Source organism: Rhinoraja longicauda, chromosome 18 (genome assembly GCF_053455715.1).
Source record: "Rhinoraja longicauda isolate Sanriku21f chromosome 18, sRhiLon1.1, whole genome shotgun sequence".
Taxonomy (NCBI): Eukaryota; Metazoa; Chordata; class Chondrichthyes; order Rajiformes; family Arhynchobatidae; genus Rhinoraja; species Rhinoraja longicauda.
Window position 1 is genome coordinate 4383528 of NC_135970.1, and position 14714 is coordinate 4398241.

The 14714-nt window shown below is 48.8% G+C and overlaps 1 protein-coding gene across 19 annotated transcripts in view; it reads right to left on the reverse strand.

Moving 5' to 3' along the window:
* Nucleotides 1-8299: 8299 nt before the first annotated feature.
* madd (MAP-kinase activating death domain) overlaps nt 8300-14714 on the reverse strand; it is a 155751-nt gene continuing 149336 nt past the window's right edge. For 18 of the 19 annotated variants that reach the window (XM_078415009.1, XM_078415006.1, XM_078415001.1 and 15 more), the window contains one exon: nt 8300-12851. In XM_078415009.1, coding sequence (XP_078271135.1) covers nt 12750-12851 — 102 coding nt within the window. In that variant the 3' untranslated portion in view covers nt 8300-12749. The remainder of the gene's footprint in view (nt 12852-14714) is intronic. The other variant, XM_078414999.1, reaches the window with a different exon arrangement.

Here is a 14714-nt window from a genome sequence, read left to right on the forward strand (position 1 = left end):
CAGGGTGGGAGGAAGTGTAGTCCAGATAGCTGTGGCAATGGGTTTGTAATAGATGTTAGTCACTAGTCTGTCTCCTGTGATGGAGATGGTGAGATCCAGAAATGGTAGGGAGATGTCAGAGATGTCAATCTCCAATAAAGAATGTGCATATAGGTATCAAACCAGAGACACCCAGAATGGATGGAAGCCTGAAAGAGGGGCAGGCCATTGACCTGCATGGAGCCCTCAGCTGACTGCTGCCATGACCCACGACTGGCCAGCTTTCCCAGGCTTATCAGCAATTGACCAGGTGATCCCTGACTGACCCATCCTCCTCCACATCAGGTGCCCAAAGATCAGAAGAGTGGGGCTGAAGTGCAATCAGAAATTCAGGGGCAGCCCCTTTCAAACATTCAAAGGGGGGCCACAACCTCCCACATCCCATGTACATGTGGTACACGGACTCCTCCCGGCCGCAGAAGCGGCAAGCAAGTGAGGAGTCCATGAACCGAATCAAAAAGCCGAAGGACAGTTCAATTCTGTGGAACATTCTCCACCCCGGGTCCCCGATGTAAAGGGAGAGGACTCCCATGTGCAGAGACTGCCACCGGCCACCGGCGACCGTCTTGCCACCAGATGGCGAAACAGACCGCCACTGCACATCCGGACAGCAGACGAGGGCGACGAAGTGGGGAGTGTGTAAGAGTAGCCTGTGTATACACTGTTGCCCCACGTCACAGATGGATACACATAGATGAGGTTGGAGGAGGTGCCTCATTCTTTAGGAAACCCACGGCAACTCATCCATCCATTCGGGGCCCGTGAGGCGTGCCGTCAAAGCGGCCTAGAGATGGCAGAGGAACCACTCCACCAACCCATTAGACTGGGGATGATATGTCGTTGTGTGGTGAAGCTGTGTCCCCCAACAGGCGAGCCATTGCGGACCACAGCTCAGACATCAACTGGGCACCCCGGTCCGAGAAGATCTCCAGCGGTACCCCGAAACGGGCAATCCAGTGGGCCACGAGGGCACGACAGGGCAGAAGTGTCCTCTGGCCACCACGTAAAACGGTCCACCACCGTCAGAAGATGCGCGGCACCCCGGGATGGAGGCAGCGGCCCCACGATATGGTTAAGCAATATATGAAGCAAAATGGCCAAGTATGCAGATACAAGGAATGTGCCTTCGTGTTCCGCTCACAAATGACAACACAAACATACAGTTAACAATTAAGGATAAAGTATAAACACATCAAACCAAGAAGGATACGCCATTACGATCTGAACATGTGGGTGAAAATAAACCAGAGCAAAAGAGAGACTGCAGACTTTGGTTATTGAGTAGAACTATCACTCGTGGAAAAAAGCTGTTTTTATGTCTGGCTGTGGCTGCTTTGACAGTCCAGAGTCACCTTCTAGAGGGACGTGCTTCGAAGAGTCCACGTGAACATGGTCAAAGCGCCGGCGCGGCACTGCGAACTCCTGCACTGGCATCCGGAAGTGCCGCTGCACCTTCGATGTTTGGCAGGGAATGCATGCCCGGGCCCAACGACCGACTTGCTTCTGCAACCCATGCCACATGAAACGTGCAACCACCATCGCGACCGTCGCACAGGTAGACGGGTGGGCCAACCCATGAATGACGTTGAAAATCCGGCGATGCCAGGCAGCCGGGACAATGGGCCGTGGCTGCCCCGTGGAAACGTCGCACAGGACAGTAACGCTGGAGGGAGCCAACAGCACATCGTCCAGCACCAAACCAGGAACCGGTTTGGTAGGCTGGTATCTCCTCGTCCACCAGCTGCACCACAGCCAGGGCGGAATAATCTATGCCCGGGGCCACGTCGAGGACGGCCTCATTAGCTGGGCGGGACAGGGCGTCAACAACCAGGTTACATTTGCCTGCAATGTGGCGTATGTCGGTCGTGAATTCGGAGATTGCCGTGAGCTGGCGCTGCTGCCGAGCGGACCAGGAATCCGAAACCTTAGCGAATGCAAAGGTGAGGGGCTTATGGTCAGTGAAGGCAGTAAAGTCCCGGCCCTCCATGAAATAGTGGAGGTGTCGTACCGCCAAGGGCAAGGCGAGGAGCTCCCGGTCGAACGCGCTGTACTTCCCTTCCGCCGGGTTAAGCTGGCGACTGAATAAGCCGAAGCTGCCAGTGAGCGTCGAGCGACTGCTCCAGCACGTTGCTGATCGTGGAGTCCGAGGCATCCACCGTTAGGGCTGTAGGGGCGTCGACCAGCAGATGCACCAGCATCGTCACCCGAGCCAACGCTTCCTTCACCCCGTCAAAAGCAGCCACCGCATCATCGTCCCACTGCACGTCCCGACTTATATTAGTTAGCAACTGAAAGAGCGGCCACATTATCTTTGCTGCCGCCGGCACAAATCGGTGATAAAGTGTGACCATCCCCACAAACTCCTGAAGGCCCCGCACTGTGGAAGGCCACGGAAACTGGCGAATGGCCTCGACCCTGTCCGGAAGCGGAACAGCAGAGTGTTGCGTCACGCGGTGGCCCAGAAAGTCGATGGCACGGAGGCCGAACTGGCATTTGTTGGGGATGATGACAAGACCATGCTCGCTGAGGTGATGGCACAACAAACGGAGATGGGCCCAATGTTCTTGCCGAGAGCGACTAGCCACAAGGATATCGTCCATGTAAATGAAAAGGAAATCGAGTCCCCAACCCACGGTATCCATCAGGCGCTGGAAGGCCTGTGCAGCGTCTTAAGGTCAAAGGGTATACGCAGGAACTCAAACAACCCGAAGGGGTTGATTATAGCCGTGTTGGGCACGTCCTTTGGCCGCACGGGAATCTGGTGGTCGACCTAAATTGTCCTTCGAAAGGAACTTAGCGCTAGCCTGATGGGCAGAGAAGTCCTGGATGTGAGGAATGGGGTCGCAATCTGCTATGGTGGCATCGTTCAGCAGCTGGTAGTCATCACAAGGCCTCCAGCCCCCAGAGGCATCGGTACCATGTGCAGCGGGGAAGACCATGGGCTATCCGAGTGCCGGACAATTCCCACAGCCTCCATGTTGCGAAACTTTGCTTTGGCGATCAGGAGCTTGTCTGGAGGCAGCCCGCGGGCATGGAGCGGTGGTCCCCCACCATACGGGCTGAACAAGTGGAATTGCGGAGTCCGAATTTCAGGAAAGTCCCCCAAAATTTGGGCGTAAATGTTGTCCACTACAGAGGTTGCGGATTGGCGTGGCGGACACAGCAGGGCGCAAGGAGATCGCTTCCAATGTGGATGCGTGGATGAGGCGTTGCCCGATCACGTCAACTGAAAGTGATTGCGCCCGCAGGAAGCCGGCGCCCAGCACCGGCTGGGACACGTCTGCAACGGTGAAAGGCAGGTGAAGTGGCAAGAGCCAAAGATAAGCGGAATGTTGCGGACGTCGTACGTTCGTTTGGTGTTGCCATCCGCGGCATAACGAGGGCCCCTCTTCCCAGAACGAGTGTCCACCCCCAATGGGGGCAAAGCGCTGACTTCCGTCCGTGTCCACCAGAAATCGTTGTCCCGAGCGCCGGTCCCATGCATATAAGCGGTGTATCTGGCCGACCGCCGAGGTGATTACTGGCGGCCGGCCCCGGCATTTCCCAGAAACAAACAAGGCGAGCGGCATTGGCGGGCCGTGGAACCCCAGCGTTGGTGGTAGAGTTAGATAGAGCTCTAGGGACTAGTGGAATCAAGGGATATGGGGAGAAGGCAGGCACAGGTTACTGATTGTGGATGATCAGCCATGATCACAATGAATGGCAGTGATGGCTCGAAGGGCCAAATGGCCTCCTCCTGCACCTATTTTCTGTTTCTCTGTTTCTAGAAGCACCATTTCTTCTTCTTGTTCACACCAGCTTCTCCCGGAGCAAGGGACTCTGCTAAGCCCCCGGTGGGCGCGGCTCCAGGTCGCTGTGCCCTCAAAGGCGCTGTCAACTCATGACTGAGTGAACTTCCACCCTGCCGCCTGGCCAGTTACATCTCGTCTGCGCGTTGCGCTAGCTGCAAGGGGTCATCGAAACTCGCCGCTGAGAGGAGCAGGCAGATGTCGTCGGGCAACTGCTCCAGGAAGGCGTACTTAAAAAGCAGGCAGGGCCAGTGGCCGTACATGAGCGTGAGCATTTCCCTCATGAGGGCTGATGGCTTACGGTCGCCGAGGCCGCCCATGTGGAGGATCTGCGCCACTCGCTCCAGGCAGCTGAGCCCGAAAGTGTGGAGGAGCAGCGCCTTGAGGCCTTCGTATTTGTTGGCCGCTGGCGGCGCGCGCAAGTAAGGCACCAACCGACCGGCCGTCTCCTGGTCGAGCGCACTGATGTCATAGAAGTAGCAGGTGTCGTCGGCTGTAATCCTGCGGATGTGGAATTGAGCTTCTGCCTGCCGGAACCACACCTGGGGCTGAGAGATCCAGAAGACCGACAGCTCAAGTGCGACCGTGTTTTGTTGGGCCTGGTCGGTGGCAACAGGGGACCGAGCGCTGGTGTCGTCCATTATTGCGATCCAAAATATCTATTTCGGACCGTCGGGGTCACCAATGAAGCGGGACACGAGTGTCAAGCAAAGCCAATGAAGCGGGACACGTGTCAAGCCAAGTTTTCTTTATTCCTCAAGCACCAAACAGCTCCCCAAACCAGTTCAACTCCTCCTGGAATTACAAACTGCCACTCCTCCCCATTCCATGTTCTGTGACCTCACCCGTTGAGCCAAGGGTTCGCACCACGCGTGGCTCACCACCCGGGACCGCCACAGTGTAACCCCTGACCGATCGATATCTTACCTTCAAGACCCATATTGGGAAGACAAAGACGAAAGTGAGCGCACGCAACAATGTTGTTCGTAAGCTCACCAACACAAGTTGGGGTGCTAGCCCACAGACCCTACGTTCCACTGCCTTGGCCCTCTGCTATTCCGCTGCTGAGTATGCATGCCCAGTACGGGAAAGAGCCACCCATGCCAAGAAGCTGGACCCAGCCCTCAATGCTTCCTGCAGACGTGTCACAGGTTGTCTGAAGTACTGACAGCCTCTACCTCCTGGCAGGCATAGCCCTGCCAAACAGCAGAAGTGCAGGAGCCAGCATTAAGGAGCACCAGCGGCAGATAACAGATGAACCACATCCAATGTTTGGCCAGATACCATTTCTGAGCCGCCTAAAGTCGAGGAAAAGTTTTCTTAACTCAGTGACTCCTTTTGAGGCTGGTATTACAACAAGTGAAGCACGAGTCTCCTTATGGGATGATAGAATATCTACTTAACCTCCCTTAACTACCATGGGACTAATGGCAAGTGAGAAACTCCCTCCTGGTGCAGACGCAAGTTGGGCCAGATAGAAATGCCTCAATCGATTGAGAATTGGTGTTGGCAGAGCCAGGGTGTCTCTAAACAAGTGGAGATATTACTCCAATTATGTCACCTGCGAATGTGGTATTGAACCACAAACAATGGAACACCTGCTGAAATCTGTGTGTAAAAAACTTGCCCCACACATCTCTATTAAACATCCCCCTCTCTTGCCATAGCTATGGCCTCTAATGTATGGATTTCCACCCTGGGGAAAAAGGATCTGACTATCTACCCTATCTATGCCATATTACAAAAAAGGTTCTGGGGCTCATAGAATATAAGACATAGAACAGTACAGCACAGGTACGTACAGGCCCTTCAGTCAGGCATGTCCAGTCCGAGCATGATGCCAAGCCAAACCAATCTCTGTTGACCGCACATGATCAACATCCCTCTATTCCTCAGTTTCACATTTCAGATCAGAACAGCACAAGAGAAAACGTCCAACAGCAGTGGTGAGTCTCTCGAACAGGTCAGATTATTCAGTCACAGTGTTGTCAAGTCATCAGTCATTCTTGTCACAGTGTACACTGGGAAGCACTGCAATGAGAACGCAAAGTACTGCACTTGAATCACAACACTAATAGGAATTTATAGCATGCGTGTTTATAACATTCAAACTTATAGCATTTGTACTACATCGGTATTTTATATTTTGACAAAAAATTATCAGTACACTGGGTTATACTTTTGGTGTGGACCCATCTGTCACTGGGTAACACAAAAGTACAGTCAAGGACCAAACTGGACCTTCTATTGTAAAATGGAGGCTGGCCAGGTGACTGGTGTTATGATGGAAGAGCATTTTGGAGATAGTGAACACAGCTCCATAAGTTTTAAGATTGTTTTGAATAGGGGTAGGTCTGGTTATTAAGGTAAGGTACTTCATTGGGGCAAGGCAGATTACAATATCATTAGGCAGGAGCTAAGGAGGGCAGATTGGGATCAGTTGTTATTGGGCAAGCCCACAGAGGACATGTGAGAGTCCTTTGAAAGCCATCTGATCAAAGTGCAGGATCAGCCTGTTCCAGTAAGGAGGAGGGGTAGAACTGCAAGGCATGGGAACTGTGGATGACCAAGGAGATTGTAAACATGTCAGGTTTAAAAAGGTGGCACCAGACGGGACTTGAGGAAGACAAAGCGAGCAGGAAAGAACTCAAAGCAGGTGACTAGAAGGGCCAAAAGGGGCCACAAAATGTCATTGGCCAGTCGGATTAAGGAAAATATTATTTATATGTATGCTTAAAACAAGAGGGTGACCAAGGGGAAGATATGAAACTAGAGATATGGAAGGGCACAAAGAGCATGTAAGGTGTGAAAAAGACAGATCAAAGCTGAAGCTGATCAAGGATATGTACAATGGTTCATTGTTGGCTGAGGGCAAGGTGACAATGGATCACACAAACAGTAAAATTAATCATGAGGACAGTGAAACAAGTGGAGAACTCAGGTGGTGGAGGGTCGGAGAGAGAGAAGACGAGGATTACTTGAAGTTGGAGGAATCAATATTCAAACTCTGGCCCCACCCTTTACACAACTTGCCCCGCTGAAACAAGAGTACAAAATGGTTAGAAAGCAAAAGACCAGAAACATGGATGGAAGCTTTTCCTCGACAGCCCAATGTGCTACCACATGGCTGTATGTTCCAGCTGACCCTGATAAAATTAACAAATGGTCCAAAGAACTCCAAAGAAGGGATTAAAACATGGGTACAGCTTAGTCCGCTGAAGCGTATGCAGAACGCGTCCGAAGATGTGACGGAGTCTGAAGAATGGTTTCATCTGTTCTGGTACCGATCTTGGCAATTTTGACACCGGTAACTACGGGCCTTTGATATCCACCTTTGCACTGGTCATAAGCCTCACCTATCGAAGGTGGAGGTTACCTTCCCTAACTGGGACAGTATTAACACCACCTTCTATGGCAATGAATTCCACAGATTCATCACCCTCAACTAAAGAAATTCCTGCTCATCTTTCTGAAGGTATGTCCTTTTATTCTGAGGCTATGGCCTCTGGTCCTGGACTCTCCTACGAATGGAAACATCCATATTGATGATATTCTTCTTGCTTCAGTGACCAAGGGGCAGCATGAATGGGAACACCACTAACTCCTTGATTACCTCTACTCTTGGGGCCACAAAGCCCGTTTAGCTAAAGAGCAAATTGTACAGGAAGAAGTTGTTTACAAGGGACGGAAAATCTCCCAGGGAAAAAGAGACTTTACCCAGGATCGGACTGCTACCACCTGAGAGGCCAAACAGCCCACTACTATCCAGGAATTTAGATCCTTTCTAGGATGCAACTTTAATCGGCAATGGATTGATGCATACACTCAATTGGCACAGCCTCTAAATGACCTCTGCAAAGGAAATCGAGCATTTGGGGAAAATACTTCTCTTGCTGAGGGACCACAGGACCCTTAAGGCTCTGATGAATTGTCATGGTTTTCGACATTTCTGCTGACCTCCTTAATAATTGTTAAATGACGGGCACCAGGCCAGCAAATCCTGCTTTCCATCTCTTTTCTTCTTCAATTTTTCCAAGATGGGTTACTGCGGGAAAATGGTTACTAGGTAAAAGGCCAACTGGTTGAATGGTGGAACACGCTTGTAGGCCTTTATTCATCTTTATTTTCTAGGTTCCCATTAACTACATAGCACACCCTTAAGAACAATGGGTAACTTAGCTAGTCTTTTCTTTGGTTGTGCACATGATCACTTGCAAATGCATGCATGTTATAGTGTGTATGTGTGTTCTATGCATGGCCACGTTTGAATACAATACCCCGCACTTTCATGGCCATGAATGTGTGCACATGTCCTTGTGAAGCTCTGTGTCAATGTGGACAACAGCTGAGAGTGATTGCCCAAGCTGCCGACCACGGTCACATTCCCCACTGACCCACATGTTTAAGAGGCGAGACTGCATCCACAATGGTGGACAAAGTAACCAGGGACAAGAGTGAGACAGAGACACATGGACTGGTTTTATTGCAACATTCAAGATACTGTACAGTGCTATAAATACATGTAATACTGAATTATTTACACCAGAAATCCCAATCCTATAACAGCAAGCATCAAACACAAAGAATACCATCCCTGCTGGCCAAACTAGATCAGAATATCTAACATAAAACACACACGACAAAAAGGAGATTGAAGAGCTGTAAGTTCCATCTTCACATCAAGCTGAAAACCCTGACCTTCGACACACTGCCTGCAGTCAGTGCTTATAACATATACTGCCTGCTTCACCTCCCATCTCATGTAGTAAGTAGATGAGGATAGCTCAACAGGATGAGGATAGCTCAACAGTGCATTCGGAAGGGACTACAAGTCAGAGCCAACTGCAAAGGTAAACAAAATGTGTAGGAATGAACTGCAGATGCTGGTTTACACCGAAGATAGACACAATGATGGAGCAACTCAGCAGGACAGGCAGCATGTCTGGATAGAAGGAATGGGTGAGGTTTCAGGTCGTGAACCCTTCTTCAGACTGAGAGTCAGGGGAGAGGGAGACAAGAGATAAGGAAAGGTAGGTGTGAAAATAAGACATCAAAGGGGATGAAATCAAAGAAAATGAATAGATCATTGTTAGCTAGGAGGTGACAATAAAGCATACAGAGATCAAATTTAATCAGGGGCAGAGTCAGACTGGTCGGAAAACTAGGAAGGAGGAGGGATGGAGAGAGAAGGAAAGCAAGAGTTACTTGAAGTTAGAGAAATCAATACATACCACTGGGGTGTAAGAGGGGGGAACGTTCTCTCGGGATCTACATTGTTCATTTTGGAATAAATGACTACTCATTCTGTGTATGGGGAGGAGACCCGTCTCTCTCTCTCTCTCTCTCTCTCTCTCTGTATGGGGAGAACCCGTCCTCTCTCTGAGGCCTTTGATAAGGTGCCACGTGAGGCTGCAAAACAAGATAGGGCCCCATGAGATTAGAGGCAAGGTACTAGCATTGATGGAAGATTGGCTGAGTGGCAGAAGGCAAGGAGTGAGAATAAAGAGGGCCTTTTCTGCATGACTGCCGGTGACCTGTGGTGTTTCGCAGGAGTTGGTTGGACCCGCCACTTTTCACATCATATTTTAATGGATCTGGATGAAGGAATTGATGGCTTTGTGGCCAAGTTTGCGGCTGCAGGACTAAGATAAGTTGGGAGAGTGGGCAAAGAATTAGCAAATGGAATACAGCCTAGCAAAGTGTAGGGTCATATACTTTGGTAGCAGGAATAAAGGCATACACTACTTTCCAAATGTGGAGCGGATTCAGAAATCTGAGGTGCTAAGGAACGAGAGTACTGGTGCAGGATTGCCTAAAGGTTGATTTACAGGTCGAGTCGGCGGCAAGGATGGTAAATGCTGTGCTCGTATTCATTTCAAGGGGACTAGAATATAAAAGCAAGGTGTAATGCTGAGGCTTTGTCAGGTGCCACATTTGGATGTATTGTGAACAGTTTTGGACCCCATCTCTGAGGAAGGATGTGCTGGACTTGACAAGGGTTCAGAGGGGGTTTATGAGAATGATCCCAGGGATGATTGGGCTTGCAAATGAAGAGCGTTGGAAGGCTCTGGGCCTGCACTCACTGGAGTTTAGAAGGATGAGGGAGGATCTCATTGCAACTTACCAGACAATGAAAGGCCTAATGGAGTGGATATGGAAAGGATGTTTCCAGTACACAGGCTCACAATAAATGGATGTACCTTCAGACTGGAGGCCAAGTCATTGGGTATCTTTAAAGCAGAGATTGATAGATTCTTGATTAGTAAGGATGTCAAAGGTTATGGGGAGAAGGCAGGAGAATGGGGTTGAAAGTGAAAATTAGGTCAGCTGTAATTGAATGGTAGCGTAGACTCGATGGGCTGAATGGCCTAATTCTGATCCTATGTCTTATGGTCACTCTCTGGTTATGGAGAGGTTTCCCCCCTCACCCATTGTATGGGAATGATTCTGTGCACAGTGGGAGTATGTTCTGGCAGTGTGCTTGAAGTGCGTTCTTCCTCAGCACTTCTCTACTGGGACAGGATTATCTCTCCAGCTAAACGCAACCTGAAAGAGGAGCTGAAAATGCCAGAAACGCTCAGCTAGACACACATCCTTGGAGAAAAATAGATTCACCTTCATTCACACTGGGTACAGGGTTCTTCACTGTCTGGTAATGGAGATGGGGTTATTCTTCCCTCACTCTGTGTTGGATGAGAATCACGCCTTGGGAGGTGGGGACATAGTGCATTATTCCTCACCAGAACACAGAGGTAATTATCCTTCTTACCCCGGGGAACAGGGCTAATTATTCATCATACTCAATACCAGGAGGAGTATTCCTCTTTCACTGGTTCCACGAGGGCCCCTCCTTTCATTCTGGGTACTGACTAGAGTACTTGTCATTGGGCACGAGGGAGGTGGGAGTGGGGCTGGGGGAGGGGGGAAGGACAGAGGCTTTGCTTAAATTTATAGATAGATTACTCTCAAGTACTCAAGATTCCAGCACCTGCAATTCCTTGTGTCTACTGTTGCTAAATGAGAGAGGATTACTCCTCTGTTACTCTGCACACAGAGAAGGGACCCTTGTGTTACTGTGAATGGAGAGGAAATAATTCTTCTGGGTGGATCATTTTGTCTGGAGATGTTTATGCCTCTCACTGTGCACAGAACGTCGATGACTCTTACCCTAGCCTCTGAGTTGATATTGAGAACTTTGCACTGAAACACTTCCACCAGTTAGACGGGGGACCTACAGTTGTTACAGATCTCCCTGATCCTGCATTCGAGGATGAATAGTAGGGGTTGAGATTTGGAAAGAAGTTAGTCTGAAATCAGATAAGGGTAGCTCGGGGTACTGGGTAGTGTGACCCTTTCAGATGGTACCCAAGAGGCAGCATATGGAAGTGCCCAGTTGATATGGGTAATGCTGCAATTGTCTGGCTAGGATTGGAATGGTGGCGGGGTGGTGGAGAAGGCAGCCCATGTCTGATGTCAGTGCTGGGAGTACTCCAACCTCTCCCAGTCACCTACAGGCAGTTGCATTTTGGTCAAACATCTCTCAATCCCAACGATCACAAAGGGATCAATGAGCACCTGAATAGTAGTCAGTCACTTTCACCGTACAGACTAAGTAGGAGGCCGCAGAGCAACAGTGCATGTTGTACAGTCTGGAGAACTCTATGCACTGTGCAAATCACCTGCCTATAAACAAGATTGCATCTCACATGTGATCGGCACAGAGCCCTGCCATGGCGCATGCAGGAAAAGAGCAACGAAAACCACTGGAACCAGAGGAGTGGAATTGACGGCCCACGTAGCTCTGTTAGTCATCATGAATTGTATGTAGCAGACTTCTGTCAGTCTGAGCAATGGGATTACTGGAACATTCTTCAAACTGACTGTAGGCAGCCCTGGGAGGATCCCTCCTGAGGGGAGTCCGCGGTGAATCCAAACCGAGATTGCTCCACAGCTGGCAAATCCAGGGTGCAATTTTTTTTTGAACAGACGCCTCTACAGCGAATTGAATGATGGGATGATGTTGCAATTAATTAGCAGGGTCTAAATGAGCAACTCTCATCCAGGATTCCTTTCAGTGCGGTCCTCAGAAGTAATCAGTGGATGAATCTGCAAATATCTGAGTAAATCCTAAATGTGCAAGTGAAGTATAAATCCAGTGTAGCAGTACCAACTGGAGGACATGGAGTGGATTCTGCACAGAACTAGTTCTCTGCGGGTAAATATCCGGTAATTTCAGTAAACAAAATTTCCTCAATGGGTGTACAGGGAATGAATCCAGTGTAGGAGCGACATTCAATAGGTAAGTTATCTGAATTCAGCATAGGAGTGCTTCTCAATAGGTAGATTTGCAGCGAATTCAATGCAGGAGTGGGCTTCGATGGGTAGGCTTGCAGTGAATCCTGTGAAGGAGTGGTCGTCGGGCAGATTTATCTTGAATCCAGTGTAGGAGTGGTCCTTGATGGGTAGGTTTGCAGTGAATCCAGTGTAGGAGTGGTCTTCATCAGGTAGGTTTGCCATGAATTCAGGGTACGAATGGCCTTCAATGCGTAGGTTTATGTGAATCCAGTATAGGAGTGGTCCTCGATGGGAAGATTTACAGTGAATCCAATATAGGAGTGGTCCTCGATGGGCAGGTTTGCAGTGAATCCAGTGAAAGTTATAAAACCAGTGTAGAACTAATATTGAAGATTTTGCCCATAGTTCATTGTTACAATGCAAAAGCTGGCATGTAATTACATTTAGCTCAAGTGCTTAAATGTTCTAAACTGGGCAAGCTGTAGGCAAATGGGGTTGGATTGGGGAGGGCGAGTACAAGTTAAGCAGCAGTTATTGCCATGAACTCAACTGTATTTGAGCTGCAGGAGTGCTGACCTGGATGTTGAGCGATGGGCAGTGGCTGGGATTGCTTGACAAGCTGATGTCTTACCGTGCTGGGGTTATCTTGTTCTTGCTCTCCATCTCTTTCCCTCTGGCTGCAGCCATATAGGAGAACAGACACAGTACAGAGTAACAGATCTCATGGGCCTGCAACAAAACAAGAGCCACCACAAGTCAATCTGCTGTTGCTAACAAGCAGGCAGGCAGAACAGAAACAGAATTTGAAAAACTAATAATAGGCCACATTGAAATCAAAATCTCACTGACTCCAACCACTAAAACCTTCAGTGACAAAGCAATGTGTTGGAAGGATTGGCATTTCCACATATACTGTTGCTGCGCCAGGGGAAGAGAAATGGCTGGGGACAGTGTGACCGCTGAAGGGTTAATCGGAATCTATTGGGAAAGAAGGTGCAAAGGGACACAGCACCAGTGACCATGAAAGGGCAAACTAAATGAAGGTATTTTGCCTGCAATCTGGTTGGTGTGCATTTGTTTAGGCACATTTTTTAACCTATGCTTGTGCAATCTTTTGCTTTTAGGGTGAGGAGAAAGTGCAGGCTATTTTGGAAGTGATCAAACGCATGGTGATACAGACTGCAGTTGAACTGTGGGAGGGCAGACTATACTTTCAGATTTCAATCTGACAACTTTGAGTGAATTTAAACCAACTTGTTTATGGTGCTTTATTAGTTATTAAGGGAATCAAAGGTTTATTGTTTAATGTAGGAATATGGTGCTCAGGTAGACAGTCAGCCGTAATGTTGTCGAGTGGCGGAGCTAATGAAGGACCTGCTTCCTGCTTTCTTTTACGTTCCTTTCTCTTCCTTGTACTCATCCAGCTCCCCTTTAAACACCAGCTGTTAAGTCTCAGTTTCCGTGTGGCAGTCATATTTGAAACAGAATCACTCTCAAGGATATTTCTCACTAATTTTGTTGATTTATTGTATATGTATGGCTTCTAGTTTTAGTTTCCCCACTGATGGAAGTATTAATCCTACATCTGCCCAATTAAACTCAGGATTTCCATTTATTCTATTTTTTGAGAAAACCTCAGCCCACACAGTATATCCCAACTGTCATTTGTGTGTGCAAATCACTAAACCCGTCTGTTCATCTGAACAATTCACACTTTCATGGTACAAGCAATAAGTGGTTTCCAAAATCTTTACGATGAGCTTGGAGAAAGACACGAAGACCGAGGAACTTGGGACAGTAAATGGAAGAAAAGAGCCAGAGAGTGATGGTGCTGGTACATAGTTCCTTGAAGGTGACGTCACAGGTAGATAGGATGGTCAAAAAGGCTTTTGGCACATTGGCCTTCAGCAGTCACAGTATTGAGTATAGAAGTTGGGAGGTCATGTTGCAGTTATACAAGACGTTGGTGAGGCCGCATTTGGAGTATTGCGTTCACTTCTGGGCACCATGTTATAGGAAAGATGTTGTCAAGATGGAAAGGGTACAGAGAAGATTTACGAGGATGTTGCCAGGACTCAAGTGTCTGAGCTATAGAGGTTGAGCAGGATGGGACTCTATTCCTTGCAGGAGGACGGTGGGTGATCTTATAGAAGTGTACAAAATTATGAGAGGAATAGATCATGTGGAAGCACATAGTCTCTTGCCCAGAGTAGGGGAATCGAGAACCAGAGGGCATAGGTTTAAGCAGGAGGGGGAAAGGATTTAATAGGAATCAAAGGGGCCACTTTTTCACAGAAAGGCTCGTCGGTGTATGAAACGTGCTGTCAGAGGAGATAGTTGAGGCAGGGACTAGTGTAATGTTTAAGAAACAATTAAGACAGGCACATGGATAGGACAAGTTTAGAGGATTATAGGCCAATTGCAGGCACATAGACAATAGACAATAGGTGCAGGAGGAGACCATTCGGCCCTTCGAGCCAGCAATGCCATTCAATGTGATCATGTGAATACCCCTTGACTCCGTTATCCTTAAGAGCTCTATCCAGCTCTCTCTTGAATGCATTCAGAGAATTGGCCTCCACAGCCTTCTGA